The following is a 20,651-nucleotide window of genomic DNA, read 5'->3' as shown; positions in this document are numbered from 1 at the left end:
TAACGCTCCCTCTTCAGGCTTCGGGCACAGATGATTATCATAAAACGGAGGGCTGCGCTACAAACATGGTGCCGCTGCCTCTCTTTTCAGCTTTCATAAACTGTAATATAACCATTTTTTCCAACAGGCCGTTTCATTGATCTGCTGCATTGACCTAAAATTGAATCTGTTCATGTTAATATCTGTCTTTGATGGGTTTTGTTCTAGATTTTTTAGCAGTGTACGCATCTATAACTACCACCATACATGCTATACTCTAGCAGATTGAAGGTTTGCTGTGGCCTCAATAAAAGGTCTAATGACAGTTGCACTCCCCCAATCTAATAACAGACATGTTAATTTGTATTCACACAGCACTCTTCCTCTGTGTACCCTGTTCGAGAGTGCTTAATGTTGTCGAATGATTAAGTCTTCACTAAGAGATGAAAGGCCTTGTTTGGACAGGCTTTCAAATATTCAGTTGTTCAGACTCGCTATTACGAGTCCTCGGCATTTCATGACCGTTTATAAAGCAACAAATTTCTGATTTCATTTTTTTTAAACTAACAAACACAATAAATTAAATTACATTTCTGTACCCATCAATCATCAAAAAATATTTAAATAATGTTTTGACAAAGTGTTAATATCAAAGTAAACTCCAATGTTGAAAATACTTTGTGTATGTAGACAGCTTCCCATTGAAATAGTTTCCCTTAGAATCCAGGTGACACTAAAACTTTTTGCTGTTCTCTTTGTGCTTGTTTTTTAGAAGAAAGAATGGCTGTGCTTGAACTGCCAGACGCAGAGGGCTCTGTCAGGAAGCTTGGGAGATGTTGCAGCTCCTGTTGCACAGCCCTTGGGATCCCCTCGGCCACCTGCTACAGCCAATCAACAACCACCTCAGCAGAAAGGGCCAAATCAGCTTTTAGGGCCTAGGCCAACAGGTCCTCAACAACAACAGAAACCATCGGGTCCCCAAGTAAGTGGCCCTGTCTCTCCTGTGAAAAATTCTGGGCCTACCCCTCATACCAGGGGGCCCAGCCAAGCTTCCCCTCAAACCAAGGGCTCTGCCCAACCTGTTCCTCAATCTAAGGGTTCAACTCAACCACCGTCCCAAACAAAGGGTCTATCGCAACCCTCAGTTCAGAGTAAGGGACCTCAAAGTAAAGGTCCTAATCAATCACATGCTCAGAGTAAGGGCCCTGTTCAGTCTTCTAACCAGATGAAGGGCCAGAGCCAGGCCAAAGGGCCCACTCAGACAAAGGGATCTGCTCAGCCCTCTGCTCAGACTAAGGGCCCTTCTCATCCCTCTGGTGCCAAGGCCACCCCTGGTAAAGCCACACCCAATCATGCCAAGGCCTCTCCCACCCCAACAAAAACAGCACCTACTCAGTCTAAACCCACAGGTAACAACCAAGCTCGCAAACAGCCGCAGGAGAAGACTAGAGTCGCATCTAAATCTCTAAAAGAAGATGTCAAGGCCTCACCAAAGAAGTCACTGTCAGAGACTATCACTTCACCAGAAGACATGAAGATTGCTGAAGATACACAGAAGTCAAGACACCATGAAGTGAGCTACCTGCAACTTCTTCGTCTTCACGTGTTACTCTTGAATCACCATTTTTATTTTATGTTTTTGCTCCATTAAAATAATTGTAACCATTTCTCAGAAACATCTTCATTAAATCATCATCCTTTTAATCATTCATTCCACGTGACTATTGGGGCCATTACATCATTCTCTTTATCTTTTTTTATATTTCTTCTCATAATTATGATTTTAATAGTTAATATTAATGTTTGTTTTCTATAATTTTGTATTGCTCTTCTTTTCTTTCTTCATACTCATCAGTTCCATCATTCCAATGTCATCTTTCAATCTGAAGTTAGTTAGCAGTAGTTATCATCAACTTGTACTATTAGCATTAATGTCACTATTATCATATCGTCATCATCATCATCATCATCATCATCATCATCATCATCATCATCATCATTGTCAACATCTTAATCCTTAGCATCATTATCACTATCATCTTAACCATCATCATCCTTATCCTCATTGTCATCAATATCAGCATCTTCATGCTAAGCATCATCATCATCATCACCACTTATCAACGTCATCATCATCATCATCATCATCATCATCATCATCATCATCATCATTTTCTAAGTGGCCATTCCTCAGTCTGTTTTCCCATTTCTCCGCCTGTTTTGTACACTTTAATTTATTTGTATCAAACGCAAGCTTTTGGTTTACTGTAACACTTTGTGATGATATTTTAAGCATTCTAAGCATGTTCGTTATTCTTCAACGATTCGAAGAATGCAAAGGAGAATGCGTCAAAGATGACAATCAAGCATGTGACCAAATGACATTTGTCTGTAGATGTTTGTATGTTTAACTGTCTGTTATATTCATTCTATGTGTGTCAGTGTATTTATCCATCTGTATGTATGTAACTTTGACAGGCAAACTCAACCCAAAGCAATAGAATGTGATCAATTCCTTTGATAAACAACAAGAAAATAAGACTTAAAACAAGTCTTCTTTTCAGGATAATATAAGTATAAATGTTGCTTGGTGGAAACCTTATGCAAAGTCAAATTCGCTTCAAACCAAAGTGCAATAGTACATATTTGGGTTGATTTCTGCCTAAAGTTTTACTATATCTGGTTGTCTGATTAAGGTTTCTCTCCAATGTAATTATTCTCTGATAGCTAGTATAAGAGACATTTTCAACTGTATAAAATCTAGTGCATTAATTTTATTCCCTATCATCTAAGAAAGCTCAGGAAAATGTCACTACTGATAAGTTTGATGAAATAATGGGATACAAGGTGTGCACTGGGGCTTGTAATAGACCCTGCCATGAGGTAATTTAGGACAAAATGATGCCGTTTTTTGCTTCTGACCTCTCTCCATTTCTTTCCCTCTTTCTTCAGGATTACAACAAATCAAGTACACAGAGTCTAAGTGACACTGGATACTCCTCAGATGGGATCTCGAGCTCTCATGGGGAGATTACAGGACATATCCGTGAAGAAGGAATCAAGCTCAGTGAAAAAGGTGCTTCCATCCCCTCAGAAATCACCAAGCTAGAGAGCTCCATGAAGCCTCTACTAGAGTCAAAGTCATCAGACCCGAAACACAGGCCACATTCACTGTCTGTAGGACAGGGCCGGGACTACAATCCTGATGACGATGCAGCAAGGGATGAATCAGAGGATGAACTAAGTTGTAAGCTTCGCCATGATTATGTGGAGGACAGCAGTGAAAGTGGTCTGTCACCATTGCCAGTGAGACAGAAGAAGTCACATAAAGAATTAACAGACGAGGAATTCATGAGGAGGCAAATTATGGAGATGAGTGCGGATGAAGAGGAAATGGAAGAACATGGAAACCAGAAAACTAAAAGGGTACATAAAACTGGTGGGGACTTGAGCAAGGAGAGGCGACGACTCTCTCACCAGTCTAATAGTTTTGAAGAGGACACCAAGGCCACAGAGGCAAATGAAGAGGAAGATGTTGTAATGGCCGGTGGCCTTCGGCGTTTTAAGACCATTGAGCTGAATAACACAAACAGCTACAATCGAGACATGGAGCTCAGCACCGAACATGACTTACGAGAACCAGAGCTAGAGATGGAAAGTTTGACTGGTTCTCCTGAAGAGCGGTCCAAGGGAGAATATTCATCCACTCTGCCTGCCACCACACCCAGCTACACCTCTGGAACATCCCCCACATCTGTGTCTTCCATGGAAGATGACAGTGACAGCAGCCCTAGTCGTAGGGCAAGATTAGAGGAGGCAAAGCAACAGAGGAAGGCTCGACATCGGTCACATGGGCCACTGCTGCCCACTATCGAAGACTCATCTGAGGAGGATGAGCTGAGAGAGGAGGAAGAACTACTTCGAGAACAGGAGCAGATGAGAGATCTAGAGCAACAGAGGATACGAAGTACTGCTCGAAAAACAAAGAGGGATAAAGAGGAGCTACGGGCACAGAGACGCAGGGAAAGATCCAAAACTCCCCCTAGTAATCTCTCCCCTATTGAGGATGCATCGCCAACAGAGGAGCTGAGGCAGGCTGCAGAGATGGAGGAGCTTCACAGATCATCATGTTCTGAATACTCACCATCTATGGACTCGGAGGCAGAGGGCTTTGAGATGATTGGTGGAAAGCTTTACAAAACAGGAAATGAATATAACCTTCCAACCTTCACATCACTCTACTCCCCTACAGAAAAGACATCAGCAATGTCACCATCTGATAAAACACTAAAAAGTGCAGAGGAGGTCTATGAGGAGATGATGAAGAAAGCTCAGCTCATGCAGAGGCAGAAAGGTGCCTCTCAGCCGGACAGTAAACATCATCTTGAAGCAGGAACTGTCTTAACCCCTGGTTCAAGCCCAACGCAGGTTACTGCACCTATGACCTTCTCCACAACAGGGACTGATCCAAGAATGCAAGGAATTCATGCAGCACAGCATTTATCAAAAGAAACGCAAAATAGGATGATGACGCAGAGTGCCAAAATTGAGGGTGTTGTCGGAGTTGCCACAACCAAAGCCCAAGTCAGTCAGACTGCCACAACTCGACAGGCAGGTAGCACAGCACCTGCTGGCAACAGAGCAGGCTCACAGAGGCCAACACAGGCATCACCTGACCCTGGAGCGTCCTCCCTAACCTCCAAAGTGTTCTCCCTTTTCAAAGGTCCGAGCCCCCCTGTCTCCCCAAATGCTTCTCCAGCACAAAGCCCAACGCATACGCCATCTGTAAGATCCACTGGCAGTAGTGGCAGGCAGCTCCCATCTTTGCCTGGTGGGCCTACATCAGCTACAACATCCCATGGAGCTCAGGCACCTCAAAGGGCAATTTCACCACGTCTTGCACGACAACAGTCCTCTCGAGATTCGCCAGTGATGGTGATAACTCTAGGCTCAGAAACAACCAGTCCTGCCAAGCCACTCACTGTAAATTCTTCCACTTCCCCTTTGTCATCACCAACACAGGTCAGTTGTAAAACCTTATATAGCTCCCAGACCCCTTCGACAAGTTCCCCAACATCACCACAAATGCATCCATCTCAACAGTCTCCTAAACATTCTTCACAGATGGCTCAAAATGTTGGTATTGGCACTGGGACCACAACTGCACATAATCGTGGATCTATGGAAAACATATCTCTGTGTAAAATCTCAAATATTCCAGGCTCTTCAATGGTTGTGGGTCAGGTTCAAACACATCAAAGCTCTAACGTGGTGGATCTGAGAGCCCCAGTGAGGCCTGCTCCAATCATAATGACAGATCAGGGAATGGACCTAACATCTCTTGCCTCTGATGCAAGGAGATACTCTTTAGGAGCAGAGCAGCCATCTGGTCGACACACAGCAGTGCAATCTCAAATTATGAACCTGAATGCACAAGAGCAACCGCACATATCTGTATCAACACCGACTACAGTAAGCGTCACAGTTGCAGGTTCTATGTTCATGTCCCAACCCAAGCAACCTGTTGTGTATGGAGATCCTTTGCAAAACCGTGTGGATTTGGGGCAGGGTGTTGGATCAGCTGTGTGTTTAACCCAGAGCAAGCCTCCAATTACTGACCCATCTATTCCCAAAATTGATGCCTGTCTGGAGAACCTGGGTATACAACAGCAACAACTGCAATTACAGCAGCAGAAGCTCCTGCAGCAGCAACAGCTTCTTGAGCAGCAGCTCCAGCAGCACCATCAGCAATCCTCTTTTGCACGTTACAATTTAGCTAATCAGGTCCAGCCAATCATAATGAAAAAAGACCTTGTAGTTAGCCAGACAAGCAGTGCCCAGCCTGCAGTGACTGCTAGTGCCATTCCTAGAGTATCCCCCCTGGCTCCACCTTCAGTGTCTGGGGCTCCTGCTTCTAATTCTCCCCATGAGGTCTATGGTGGAGTTGCCTTAGAGCTAAAAAACAAGCCCACAGTAATGAACTTGTCCACTGGTAAGCCCCATGTTATGATGGTGCAACTTGATGAAAATAAACCATCACAGGGGGGCACAGTGACTCAACTGGTTAAGCGAGAGGAACCTCCTCCCCCACCTCAAGTCTTGGATCTCACCGGACAGATCAAACCAGAAAACCAGGTGGCTTGTTGTGATGTTGTTTACAAATTGCCCTTTGCTGGTTCCTGTTCAGGGTCACTCACTCAGAAGCCTACAACAGTATCCTCAGATAAAACCCCCACCACTGAAACTTCTCAATCAGCCAACCCTCCCCATCCACAACACTACAATGTCATCCAACAACAACAACAACAACAACAACATCAGCCTCAAGCTACCCAAGGAGTAACAGAGGAACATATACCATATCAACCACATCAACCACCTGTAGTCCCCTCAGGAAGAATTCAGCCCTCCATGTCTGATAATAATCTGCCCTCCATGACTGATGCTGGTCACTATCAAAGTAACGTTCAGGGGGGTCTGGCAGTAGATCTTAGCAGCATGAATCAGGCTTATGATAATGGATACCTTGGCATTGGAGCACAGTATGGATCTTACACAGACTTGCGTCAACAAGGAGATTTAACTGCTCCTTCATTACCCCTTCGTCGATATGGTTCCATGTCAAATATTAATTCTGACTACGCCTACAGTTCACGTGACCAAACAGGACCACCTGACTCCAATCTGGCTCAGTATAGTGCAACCACTGCCAGGGAGATCAGTCGCATGTGTGCAGCTCTAAACTCTGCTGACCAGTTTGCGAGCCGGTATGGGAATAACCCTGAATTGGTACCATATGGGGCTGGAAGGGGTGGACCTTTAGCTAGGTTAAATCTCCAGCAAAGCTTAGCATCAATAAGGGCAAACCTTCTGTATGGCCCAGATGGAAGACCAACCGCAAATGGCCAAACACTAACAAACCTAATTAATGCAAGACAAGCAAGTATACGCGCCTTGTACCCTGCGGCTATGAGAGGAGGTGATGGCATGATATATTCCACCATTAACACTCCCATAGCCTCCACCTTGCCAATTACCACCCAGCCTTCCTCAGTCCTGCGTCCCATACCTAGAGGAATTTACAGACCATACCCCACAGGTGTAACTGCTGTACCATTGGCTAGCCTTACCAGGTTGCCTCAAGTGACTCCCAGAATGCCCCTGTCCACACAGGGACCATATTCCTACCCTGCTCCAAACCAGTATCCTACTTCAGCCACACCATCAGGAAGTGTGCCTGAAGCAAGCAGCTCACACCAGGAAACTCCTGTATACCTTGGAAAGCCTTTAACAACAGTCGTTGCTCAAACAGCTGCAACCATTCCACCCACCCAACCTGCAGCACACCAAGGAGCACAAAATGTACCGGCAACTGGTATGCAAACCATGGCAGATCAACAGACAGACCGCACTCAACTTACTTCACCGAGTATTTCATCATTCTCTCAAGCTCAAGTCCAACCTCCAACTGTCCAGCCATTGCAGGTTCAAATGCAGCCACACCAGTTACCTGCTCAAACTGAACCTTTATCATTGACTCAAACACCACCTCAAGTTCAACCCATCAGTCAACCTCAACCATTAGTTCCGCCACAGGGTCAGCTCCAAGTGATACCCCAGGGCACCGCCCTAGCACCGAGTTCCACGCTTTCTCCTCCCATGGATGCCCAGAAAAGTAAGGAAGATGAAAGACTGAGTCAGCAACAAGAGCATGTGCTGCAGCTAGAGCGTGAGCGCGTAGAACTGGAGAAATTACGGCAGCTGCGCCTACATGAGGAGCTTGAAAGAGATCGTATGGAGCTTCAGCGACACAGAGAAAAAGAACAACTAATTGTTCAGCGTGAGATTCAAGAGCTGCAGACAATCAAACAGCAAGTCCTACACCAACAGCAGGCAGAGCGGGAGACACAGCTCATTATGCAAAGAGAACAACTGGCCCAGCAGAGAATGCAGCTTGAACAAATTCAGACTCTGCAGCAGCAGCTCCAGCAGCAGTTGGAGGAGCAGAAAAGACAAAAGACAGCAGCAGTGGAGGCAGCAGCTGCTGCTGCAGCAGCGGAGGCAGCCGCAGCATCAGCAGTGGCAGCAGCAGCAGCCACATCTGCCCAGGGTGCTATACAAGGGGTAGTTGTTGGAGGAGGGCCCCCTCAAGGGTTCATTATTTGTGACCAGAGTGGTAGAGTTATTCAACAAGATGGACAGAGTGTCCAATTTTGGCAGGATGGACAAGTGGTCCAAGCCGTGATGGCTGCTCGACCCATACATAGTTCTGCCTCTGAAATGTCTTTGAGAAGCAGTGACAAACAGGCTGATTCCAAGATTATGAAAAAGCAGAATTCCATGCCTCGTTTGAGGGATGGCTCAGAGGAAGACTCTGGGAAGAGGATTACAGACAGCTGTGTGCAAACAGATGATGAAGATGGAGAGGACAGATTTATGAACAGGCGTAGGAGAACAAGGCGTATTGCCGACTGCAGTGTGCAAACTGATGAGGAGGACCAGGGAGAATGGGACCAGCAGCCAGTGAGGCGCAGGCGATCACGTGTTTCCAAGCACTCTGAGTCCAGTGGGGAGGCTAAATCAGAAGGATCATCTAAAGTGGCTTCTGCAAGTATAGCTATTCAGACCACAAATGATTCGTCATGCCAAACAGAGCCCGACCAACTAAGCAGGATTTCGCCTGCAATCCACATTACCATGGCCGAGACCTCAAAGGTTGACCTATTACATTACATAGCGGCTCCTGAAAGGACCCACAAAGGAGAGAGTCTGGCCTGCCAGACAGAACCAGAGTCTCAGTCCCAGGGTGTGGTCGCCCCTCAGCTGAGTGTCCCTACAACTATTAGTCCATACTCAACAAGTCTGCATATAGTAGGTGCGAACACATCTGACCCAACCTCTCCTAGACACCAAGGAGTTGTGAAGTTTGAGAGGAGGAAACCAGACCCCTTGGAAATTGGCTATCAACAAAATGAGTCTCCATCTCGGCAGCCCCCCAAATCTCCCCAGGTGCTATACTCCCCTGTGTCTCCGTTGTCTCCTCATCGCATGCTGGAGACAACATTTGCCTCCCAGGAGAAACTGAACAAGGCCCATGTTACACCCCAGCAGAAGGCCTTCACTGCTGAATCACCCATACGTCACCAGACCCTACCAAGACCCATTAAAAGTGTGCAGCGCTCCATGTCGGATCCCAAGCCTCTCAGCCCCACAGCAGAGGACCCTGCCAAGAACCGATTCTCCCCATATCATCAGCAAGCGGTGTCCAACAGTCAGGTACGAAACCAGCACTTTTTCTATGAACAGAAGTTAGTTCATCAAAATTTCTGAAGGCTTACAAAATAATAATGAATTAATTATAAAATATATATATTTTAGGGAAATTTATTCAAAATAAATAAATATATTTTTTTAGAAATGCAGCACGCCCTCACAATCTATAGTAGTTCCTTCAAATAAAGCTACAGTGCATACTTCGTCAACACCTTAGGTCAGCAAGGGAGATCTGAGTATAATGATGTAACACCTCATGTGTTTTTGCTGCAAATGTACAACGTGGATGGATGTCAAGAATGCCATTCACGTATGTGTGCTGGGGAAAATATGCTATAAGTTATGTAGGAGCATAATGCATTATTTATTTTTCATACATTATAAACACACATTACAGTATTAGAGGTCATACGGACAATATGCAGGATGTCTTAAAATGTTTCACATCTTTAAATAGAAACAGAATTCTTTAAATTAAGGTAGTATTCGTCAATTAATAGTCCGAGAGTAAGAAAATTCAGCGACAAAATAAATGCATGTTAATGCAGAATACGCTGTGTGTGGATAGATGATCACACAGGATCTGGCATCAAGAAGGTGACAGAATGTTCTCATGAGAGCAGCTGGCCATGCCAAAAAACCTTTTCCCATCATCCTCTTCTGCTGTATCTCCTCCCTTATCTTCCTCCTTTCTACTCATTTAGCCTGTTTTTCTCTCTCTCTCTCTCTCTCTCTCTCTCTCCTCTCTCTCTTTCTCTCTCTCTCTCTCTCTCTCTCTCTCTCTCTCTGTCTCTTACTCTCTCTCCCTCTCTTTCACTCACTTTCTGTCATGGCTTCTATATCAGGCAAACCCTTAAGAGATGCCAGGGGGACATAGTATGTTGAGGAATCGTGGTGGTGATTTGCTGTCTTCCTGTTTGTTAGCAGCTGGTCAAAGTAAATTAACATTGCTCTGCACTTAGACCAAATCTGAGAAGGAAACATAGAAATCAGATTTCTGGCATTTAACACATTTTTACTAATAATCTTTAGTGTTAGTGTTTCATACATGGTTCTCTTGTGGATACTTATGGATCTAATCAACACAACTATTTTGTAAGTATTAGACTAGCACAGATATATTTTAAGTTTTGTTTTTATTTCTAGTTTATACTGTATGTTTGACTTTTCTTACCTGCATGCCATATAGAAATGTTTGGAGCAATGTGAAAGAAATTATAGCTATTGTGGATGTTTAATTAAAGGAAAAGAGGGAGAGTTAACATATACTAGAAATACATTTGAATGAAATCAAATGACTCAAAACACAAACAATTGCTTTATTAACTCTGATGTCTGTGATTTGGAAGAAAGTATTTTACCATTTCATGAGTTTTACATTTACTGAACTACATAAATTAATCTGTTCTGTATTTTATTTTGATTTAGACTTATTCTTACATTTAGAATTATTCTAACATTCATAGATTCCACATATTTGAAATTAAATCCATTGCAGTAACAATGTTATAAATGTTACTGGATTGGTATAACAATTAACATGGTTAAAATTAAATAAATTAAAATAAATAGTGTAACTTTGCAATATTATTATGTTAAAGAGGCACTTTGTGTACACTACAATGACTTCCACTACTTAACATTTGACTTAAGATTGTTAATCAAGGATAAAATGAATAACGTCACTAAGTGTCTTTGGCTTCACTGAAACAACATTGTAATTCATATAATGAAATTAAACCATCTAAGCTAATGCCCCTGAAGTGCATAAGCTAAATTAACCTCGTAGTCTGACTACATATCAGGCTGGCAAGCTTTTCACTTTGGTCTAGGCATGAAGAAATTTGTGCAGACCCTCTGTGAGAACCCAGTGTACAGTAATGAGTCTAATTTACATAAACACATTCTGTTTATAGCTCAGTGTTTGCTGATGTGTCTCTGCCTTTCCAAGCAGATGGCCTCCCTGCAGCAGCAGCAGAACTCTCTGATGAGGAAAATAAAGAGGACTCTCCCTAGCCCCCCTCCAGAGGAGACTCCACTCCCGATTGTTACTCCAGCACAAATGTACAGCTCCCCTGGCATGCCCCAGAGGGTCCTACCAAGACCTTCCCAGGGAGTCACCAAGGCTGGCCTGCTGAGTGAACTGAAAGCTGTGGAACAAGAGTCGTCAAAGCTCCGTAAGCAGCAGGCTGAACTGGAGGAAGAAGAGAAAGAGATTGACGCCAAGCTACGTTACTTGGAGCTAGGCATCACCCAACGTAAGGAGACCATGGTGAAGGATAGGGAGAGGAGAGATATGGCTTACCTGAGATGTATGGGTGATGCTCGGGACTACATGTCGGATAGTGAGCTCAATAACCTCAGGATGGTTGCTGCAACAGGAAACTTTGATGCTAATGGTCTGCTGACAAGGCCCAGCACTGCACCATTGAGCCAATTTGCCAATGACCTCAATACAACCTCCCAGTATCCTTCAACCTCATCCTATATGTCTTATCCATACCCTCAAAGTCAGCCATCAACACAGCAGCCAGGCTCTGCTTACCAACAGATAGGCTTCCAACCTCCTCAATACCCTTCATCATCTGCACCCCAGCCAGGAACGTTCCAGCCCCATCCCCCACCAGGCCCTGGTTACCAGAACCAGGGAACTTATTCCAATCGCATGTATGCCCAGCCCCCCTACCAGACAGACCTTGGCATGCAGCAACATGGTCATCAGGGCTTCCATCCTTCTGGTCAGCCAATGCCAAGCCAGAGCCTTCCTTACCCCAGCCACAGCTCCTACCAACCTGGTCTCTCCTACCAGCCCCAGGCAGAGATCCTTACAGTCCATCAACGACCACGTCAAACCTCTTTGGCTGACCTTGAGCAAAAAGTCCCCACCAACTATGAAGTCATCAGCAACCCATCAGTGTCAGTGGCCACATCAGCTCCAGATACCAACTTTGGCTCAGTCTACAGCAATGCATATGGACAGTATCGCCCCCGAGCCCGGCCTGACTCACTCTGCGGACAGCCCCCCATCAGCTTATGCTTCTGATGGAGTCTACACCTCTAACCTGGAGCAGAATATTCCTAGGAACTATGTCATGATTGATGACATCAGTGAGTTGACAAAAGATAACGCTAGCCAACCTACTGATGCTCTAGGCCATCCTGTGGGAGGGCGGTATCGCAATGAGAATGGCCCTGCACGTGGGAGCGCCTACAGTAGGCCTGAAGATGAGCCCGTGGATGCTTATGGCAGACCTAGTGGAACAACAGGGTACCAGAGTACAGTGGACAGTCGCACCAGCACCACAGTGAGTGGAGGCTCTTCCTATTACTATGATGATTATAAACACACAAGGAGCAGCTCTGGTAGCCATAAACTTGCACCCAAGAATCTTGCCCCTGCTGTAGTCTCCTCTAAACGTAGTAAGCACAGGAAGCAGGGAATGGAGCAGAAGATTTCAAAATTTTCCCCTATTGAGGAAGCACGGGATGTGGAGTCTGACCTTGCCTCTTACACAATGACAACATCAACAGGAGGCAGCTGTACAGTTGTGTCCAGATCCAAGAAGCTTCAGGATGATTCCACCTACGGGATCAAGAAGAATGCATACGACCAGCAGAAATATTACGGCACCAGTCGTGATGGTCTTGAGGAGGAGGACCGCATGTACAGCTCTGGCAGGTCCAGGTCTACTGGATATGGTATGGACAAGATCTCCTCAAGAGATGCCACAGGACACAGAAGTAAATCCTACGAGAGGGATGCCATGGAGCGGTCTCAGAGAAGCAGCCGCAGTGGAAGGCCTCCAATGCGCAGCCAGAATTCAGAAGAGGAGAGTCCAATCAGTCCTGTTGGGAAGCCTGTAGGCATGGGAAGAGGCTCTGGCATACCAGAAGCCCATGATGTGAGGAACCAGTATGGCTCCAGCCATTCGTTGCCAGATGTGCAGGACCATCACAAGAAGGACCTGCCCAGGAGTCATGTCTATAAACCAGATGACCCTTACCTCGTAGATGACATGCACTGTGCTGTTTCTGACAGTGAAGGTAACTGGTGCTGAATAATTTTTGCTGTATGACATTTGTTCTTCCGACCTTCATCGTGTGCTGGAAAGGGACTGCATGCCAAGTGTGGAATTTTGAGAAGAGCGACATTACTTTGTATGTCTTGTCTTTCATTATTTAATTTATGCTGTGAAGAATTAAGCCAGAAATGCCTGTTTTATATTTATTTTTGAGTGCATAATGTCTAAGTGTAAGGTGATATCGCCTTTTTTTTTTTTTTTTCTGTTGGATTCCTCAAAAATGTGCATGGCTCTGGGATGTGGAGCATGTTTTCCAAGTTATTTTGCATGGCTTCAATCTGCATGCTACTCCTCTCACCACAAAAAAAAATTGACTGATAATGTTTGTTTTGGTTTTAAAAGCCTATCATTTGGGCCAAGAGGAGACTGATTGGTTTGAGAAGCCACGGGAGGCCCGTTCTGATCGCTCAAGACATCATGGAGGTCACTCATCCACAGGTAGGCGTAGTAAACAAACCTACCATGATTATGACGAACCACCAGAAGAATACGGTCCCCAGGATGAGTACAACCAACAACGCCACCCCTCCTCCACAACACCCCGAGATCACCGTCATCACGGCGGCAGCACTGGCAGACACAGCTCTTCTCGCCACACCTCAGAGGATCCCAGGTCGGCCCGTACTTCCAGAACACACCCCAAAGATCCATCTGTTCGAGCTGATGGCAGAGGCTCATCGTCTGCACAAAGAAGGAGTGTTCCAGACTCCCGTTCTGCCCAGGGGAGCCCCCGAAACTCAGGCGACTTCTCTCGAGACTCAGCCTCTGGTCATCATCACGGCACAGGTGGACGGAGCCAGAGACCCCAAGGAGATCGCACAACATCCAGGAGGCAGGAGCCCTCTGCACCAGGGCCTAAGCCACAGCAGCAGCAGCCGCAGCAGCAGCCGCCGCAGCAGCCGCCGCAGCAGCCGCCGCAGCAGCCGCAGCAGCCGCAGCAGCAGCAGCAGCAGCCCTCTCAGGGCCATGCTGGGCAGCAGCGGTCAGGCGGTCAGGGCCCGTCTGGGAGACATCCAGGCCCCGAACCCCTTGATGGTACTCAGCAGGCCCAGCAGCAGCATCAGCAGAGCGTACAACAGCAACAGCAGCAGCAGCAGCATCAGCAGCAACCCCTGCAGCACAGCCAAACCCCTCAGAGCAGCCAGCCGACAACTGGGTCCGGTCCAGTTCCTACAGTTGCTGGACCGGCACAGCAGCAACCCAAATCTGGCCAAGCCCCACCACAGGGACGACAGCCAGGAGTAGGGTCTGCAGCAGGGCAGCCAGCTACCACAGCGGTGAGTAGACCTCAGCCTGGTTTAACTGTAATACATTAACTGTTTCTACTTTCTTTTACTAAGGATGTGATACTTAAAAATCCTGTATTGTGTTATTTTCTTAATCAAATATTGCATGAAGCTAGTTATGATGACAGAAAATAAGTTTAGTCATTAAAAATTGCATTGTGACCTTTTAACCTTCAAAAAATACTTTAAATGTTGTATGCTTTGGGATTGTTTGAGAACAATCCAACTCACTCAAAAAATAACACTTCTAGTGGAAAGTGAGCATTATGTGAACTAAACAAAGACAGAAGTGGGAAAGGAAAAATTAAGAATTACACTGAGATAAAAAACAAAAGTATAGAATAAGATTTTTTTTTGTTTAACTATAGTATCAATTTAACTATATAAGATTATACTTGAAACAGTATTACATTTAAAATATAGTCGAGAATAAATACATAGTAAATCAAACTTTGCAATTTACTCACCATTTGTCTCTGTTCTGTTTGACAGGCAAAAATGGATGCTACACCTGCAGCAGCAGCCACAGGAATGAAACCTACAACAGGTGCCCCAACAGCACCTCAGCCTACCAAAATAGCTACACCTCCTCTTACAGGCATTGGTAAGTCTTAGTTCCACCATTAACTTAAAACCCTCAATAAACACAGGCAAACAACGACATATGTCATGGTTATATTGTTTATTGTTTGCAGGCTCCAAGGCCACCCCCGTTGGGATCGGTAGCAAACCTGTAGGTATAGGCAGCGCCGCAGCAGGACAGCCACCTGCTGAAGGGGATAATGTTCTCACTAAAATCCTGCAAGGAGGGGCAGCAGAGCAAGCAGGGAAACTGGGCGATGGTACAGTCATGAATAAATAAATGTTTAAGAAACTGAAATACAGCTTATCTTCAGGTCTAGCAAATGGAATGGGTATATTGCTGTTTGGGTTAGGTTGTTTTCTGATAATCGCCTATTTCTCTTCGTCATTCTCGCAGCTTTGTCTGGATTTGGGAAGAAGTTCACTTCTTTATGGTGAACTGGAGAGAGGAGGGTGAGTGAATTCAGTTTGTTTTTACTGAAAGTAACAGGCATGTGAAACTCAATTTAGAAGCTGATTTTAGAATGGGCTTATCAACAGAAATTATGAAATGCTTCCTTGCATTAAATAATGGGTGTCATCATGTTTGTGCTTATTGTTTCACTTTTTAAATTTTGAATCAACTGTGCTTTTCTCCAGGGTATGCAGAGTTGAAATGAGATGGATTGGTAGCTTTGTACTTGAAAAACCTATGAAACTGCAATAAATCAATTTCACATAACAAAATAAATAGAAGAAGAGAGATCCTGAGTGCATCAGTGAGTATCTCATTAATATCTCATCATCATTGGACATGTCTTTATGATAAATATTGTGTCACCTGGTCCACTAAGGAAGTGAAAACAAGAATGTAATTTAAAAATGCAATGTATGTTTATTCACTTTTGTTACCATTCTGTTGTGTAAAACAAAAGCAGTAAGGTCATATTTACTGTTTTAGCTTGTTAGTTTTAGTTATATTTAGCACACCAAGACTACAAACTGTGAAAACATAGAATGCTGTCATGCTTTGATTAATTGATGTAAGTGTTTTATCAGCTGGATATTTACATAGTTTAGCATAGTCCTTGTCTGCATAATGAGAAGACTCAAGCAAATTGATGACTGATTAAAGTCTGTGATTGTGATTGTGTTGTATTCTGACTGATCAGTTGTACCTTTCCCTTACCTTAAATTACTGAACAGAGCTGGAATCAAAGGATGCCTTGTCAGCACTGAATTCCCCAGACACGGGCACACGACTGAAGTGAATTAAATAATGGTGATCGCTTCGTCAGCACGGTGTTAGAAGACATGAGCAGAGGGCTGAAGAGGCCTGAGAGTAAGTGGATGTCTTGACCGAACTACAGTCCCAGAATAATGATTGCGGAGACGTTTTATGCCTCATTGGACAAATGGTAAGTAACTGAAGCCATTCACATCTCTGTGTGTGTGTGTGTACATGTGTGTGCTCATGTATGTGTGTTTCTGTTGCTGGATTATGGGCTGATTGAATTTAGTTTTGTTGTTGGTTTTGCTTTGGTTTGCTTCATTATTTTATTTAATTGGTTCACTGCTGTGTCAGGTCAGGTTTTCAAAGTCACTCCCACTTGAACTGTCTACTGCAGAGGTGTGAGGCCAAGACCAAGGGAGGTCAGCACTAGTATGGTTTACCTTCTGACTCCACACGCCCAATAATCTGGGCCAAGCACACTGGGCTATAATTAGCCTGGAGGCTAACTGTGGCTTTGCTTTAATGTCACACGCAAAGACACACAGGGACAAGAGCCCATGCAAACACACAGAATCATGACTCATGGTAAGCATAACTCATTACATGGTAGAATGAGCTAACAAACTAATTCTGCTCAATGGAGCAGAACTGCAGAAGCGAAAATAAAACAGATTTCGATGCACTTTATTTAGCGTCTGTCAAAACACATGCTATGACTTGCACAGGATGAAGTTGTGCCTCATATGAGTGAAGGTCTATCATTCAGCTGTTATGATGTCAGGGTTGACACATGGATTAATATCAGTAGCTGTGTCAAGTCATATTTGTTTATGTGGCCAGTCTCAGTGAGGGGAATGTGGAGATAAACCAGAGTCAGTGCTGCTCTGAGCAGCAGGCCAGCCTGCTCAGCCCTGAGGATTACTGCCCATACCAGCAGGGCTGTGACTGGCTGGAGTTTCACGGGAAGTAAAGGGAAAGTAGGCTGGCAAAGCTGAAACATAAACATTGTAGAAGGTTTCAGAGAATGTAAGTGGGCTGTCTACTGGCCAAAGAAAACATGCAGATTTTTTTGAGGCTCAGATCATTTTAAATATATAAATACAAATATATATATATATATATATATATATATTATTTTTTTATTGTTTGCTAATTTTTATTTCTTTTATTTTTATTGTTTTAGTCCACATTGTAGAATTAATTTTTGTGGTCCGAAGAATTTCATATTGGGCAATTAATTCATTTCTGTTGACACTGTCAATTATGATTGTTATTTCAGGAGGACATCAACGTTCAATAATGAGGATGTGGAGGAGAGAGGGGGAAGGGGGATTCGAGTCCTGCTCCTCGTCTTCCTCCTACAGAAAGCCACCTGGGATCTGTGTGACAGTAAAAGGCCCGCTGGCTGAGGCACCTGTAAATTCAGTGTGTTTCGCTGTGCATGTCTCTTCTTTCAAACAGCTCAATAAAGGAAGCCTCACACCGCCATCTATGGGAATTTTAATGGAACACCACTCATGTCTGAGGAGTTCACATCTGGCAAGGATATTGATTCTACATTGATGTCTTCTCAGCCTTTTCATGCAAAATACAGTGAAAAAGACAAAAAGAAGAAGATTTTCATAGGTTTTCCTTGTATCAAAGATACTGATATTAGCCCACAATGACACCACATACCTGGAGTAGACGAGGTATATCACGGCCATGACAACCAACCGGACAACTCCACTACGATCCTTGAATGCTTGGTTTCTTCGATCTTGACAGTACATTCCAGTATAGGGAATTTTACCCTTTATTTGAATGTGTTTTTATTTCTCCTCTTTTTGTTTTGATGTCTACAGAATGCATTGTATAAATGTGGACATGAGAATGCACGAACAAATAATTGAAAAACTGAAAAAAAGAGAAAGCCCATATTAATACTTTTTTCACCACCTAGGAGATGCCACTAGTCATCAGCTGTAGGTTTTTAGGGAAGAGAAGTACTACCAGTGTGCCCACAAGTGTGAGATTCACACAGATGAGAGGACCAAATGAAAGAGTGGCCACGGCTCTTAATTAGCCATCGCAAAGCCATCGTTATAGTCAGCCCCAGAGCTGACTACAACGCTCTGAGGCTGACTATAAAAAGGATAAAGCCTCAGAGGGGACTTTATCCTTTTTATTGATTTGTCTCATCTTTTAGTTTCTTTTCATTTTTGCCTGATATTCACGGAATGGAAGAGCCTTATTCAGTACATGTTTTTACTTGTATACCTCATATGTTTTAAAAATGTCCAAGTCATCATGCATTTCTTTTTACACAACTGTATACTATTGTATGTACATAAACAAACCAGAGATCTAAATATGTAAATTTGTCATGTGTGTATGTACGGAATCACTCTCCAGTGACTTTTTGTTGTTCTGTGTATTTCTTTGGTAAAACTTTCTATTTTTCACTTTTTATTTGTTGGAATCTGTTTTCTTGCATCAAATAATTTGCTTGTTGATTTTTTTAAAAGCAATAGCATGCAGAAAATGGTATATAGCACAATCGTATAAATGTTGTTGAAAATCAGTGATGGGAAATATCAAACACTTCTGTCGATAAATAGCCGTAATACAATTTGTCAGAGGGTTTACAACCACAGTACCGTGTTCATACGTGCATGTTGTGTGCAGATGCATAAGAGCATGGAGACAGGTACGAACACACTCACACAGACACTCTCTCTCTCTCTCTCTCTCTCTTTCACTCTATCTATCTATCTATCTAACTCTTGCAAACACATATACGCACACACACACAAAATACTTTACACATCACACACTTTGCACTCTTGTTACACTTCACAGCCAAGGTTAATTGTGTTCTCCAACTAATAGAGATGTTAACCTCCTGCTGATTAATGAGGTTACCAATTCACCAACAAGATGATCTCACTAACAAGCTGGGCCCACTGCCTCTATTTGTGCAAAGACACACACGCTACACATACACATGCATACAGATACAGGAGCGGATGAAAGCAATTATCAATTCAAATGTTCTATGCAATGACTCATTTTGAACCTGGAAGTGATTCTGCCTAAAACAGTTTATTATCATCACTGTATTCACAAGAAAACAACAAAATGATGAACTAGGAGAGTAAAAAAAAAAAAAAAAAGGTCATGAAAAATGTTTTTACTTAGCAACTTGTCTGTACGGATTTGAATATTGAATATTGAATTAGAATTGTTTTTATTTTCGTGGCATGTTTTGACCCCTCACTCCCCACACAGGGGACTCGTTGCCAAAGGGTAAACTGTGTAGACTGTCGGTTTTGAATGTCCACCATCATGTTGCTTTGAAGCATGGGTTTGCTTGGCTTTGTCTGGCTGTTTGTAAGCCCTCATCCAGTTTTTGTGCGTTTTGGCTGACCTGGGCTCCTCAGTGTTTGGCTTGCAGTGACTGTCCGTGCTGCTATAAACCTGTGATACAGTTGGTCAGCACTTCTCATTAATACTTGTCAATGTACATATTGGGTGTCAGTATAACCTGTGGGTGAATGGAATGCTTCTATCGGATATTTCATTGTTGATTAAACCACTCAGCAGCCAAGACATAGGAAAGGTGCATGATCAGATCTTATATTCTTGGAAGTTGTACCTGAGTAAAAGAAGGCTAAGGCATGATTTCACAGAGGTTTGCCTAACGAACCTTGACTTTCACAGGCCAATGTAGAGAATAATGATGCGTAAAATGTCCAGCCAGTCATTCACAAATCAGGGCATGTCATTTTGAAAGCACAAGCCTGACTGGCAGCACTTGCTGCCCGATGAAACGCATAAATACGGAGGTTACGTAACAGCGCCTCCAACTACACAGTGTGAGATCTATATCAAACAAGTTGGTGGTGTTATCTGGTCAAGATGAAGTGCTCGAGACAGAACAACCTTCGATGCAGCTGTCCATTTGACAGAAAGGTAGAGAGGAACACATTCTTACTGTAAATACAAATTCATTCTTCTGTACAGCTTTTGAGTTCTGAGTACGGCTTTCATGTGCATCCCCATGCCGTATTTGCTGCCAACTTTTGTGTATAAAAAGAATATTTAGTACCACAATAATGATGATGATGGTAAAACTAATGATGATGATGATGATTATTATTATTATTATTGCATAAGCATAATGTATGTGGCTGACTTGTATTGACTGTTTACAACAGTGGAACAAAACTTGTATTCAGAAACATATCCAGTCTG

The 20,651-nt window shown here is 43.7% G+C and overlaps 1 protein-coding gene across 1 annotated transcript in view; it reads left to right on the top strand.

The window, feature by feature from the left end:
* bsnb (bassoon (presynaptic cytomatrix protein) b) overlaps window positions 1-15,922 on the top strand; it is a 57,517-nt gene extending 41,595 nt beyond the window's left edge. Inside the window, 9 exon segments of the mRNA XM_054617536.1 lie at window positions 752-1,552; window positions 2,932-9,255; window positions 11,204-12,237; window positions 12,239-13,296; window positions 13,677-14,611; window positions 15,113-15,224; window positions 15,316-15,462; window positions 15,600-15,655; window positions 15,842-15,922. Of these exon segments, the coding sequence (XP_054473511.1) occupies window positions 752-1,552; window positions 2,932-9,255; window positions 11,204-12,237; window positions 12,239-13,296; window positions 13,677-14,611; window positions 15,113-15,224; window positions 15,316-15,462; window positions 15,600-15,640 (10,452 nt within the window). The 3' untranslated portion in view covers window positions 15,641-15,655; window positions 15,842-15,922.
* Window positions 15,923-20,651: the final 4,729 nt, after the last annotated feature.

This window comes from Anoplopoma fimbria, chromosome 17 (assembly GCF_027596085.1).
Source record: "Anoplopoma fimbria isolate UVic2021 breed Golden Eagle Sablefish chromosome 17, Afim_UVic_2022, whole genome shotgun sequence".
Classification (NCBI taxonomy): Eukaryota; Metazoa; Chordata; class Actinopteri; order Perciformes; family Anoplopomatidae; genus Anoplopoma; species Anoplopoma fimbria.
This window is presented reverse-complemented; position numbering and strand designations above follow the sequence as displayed.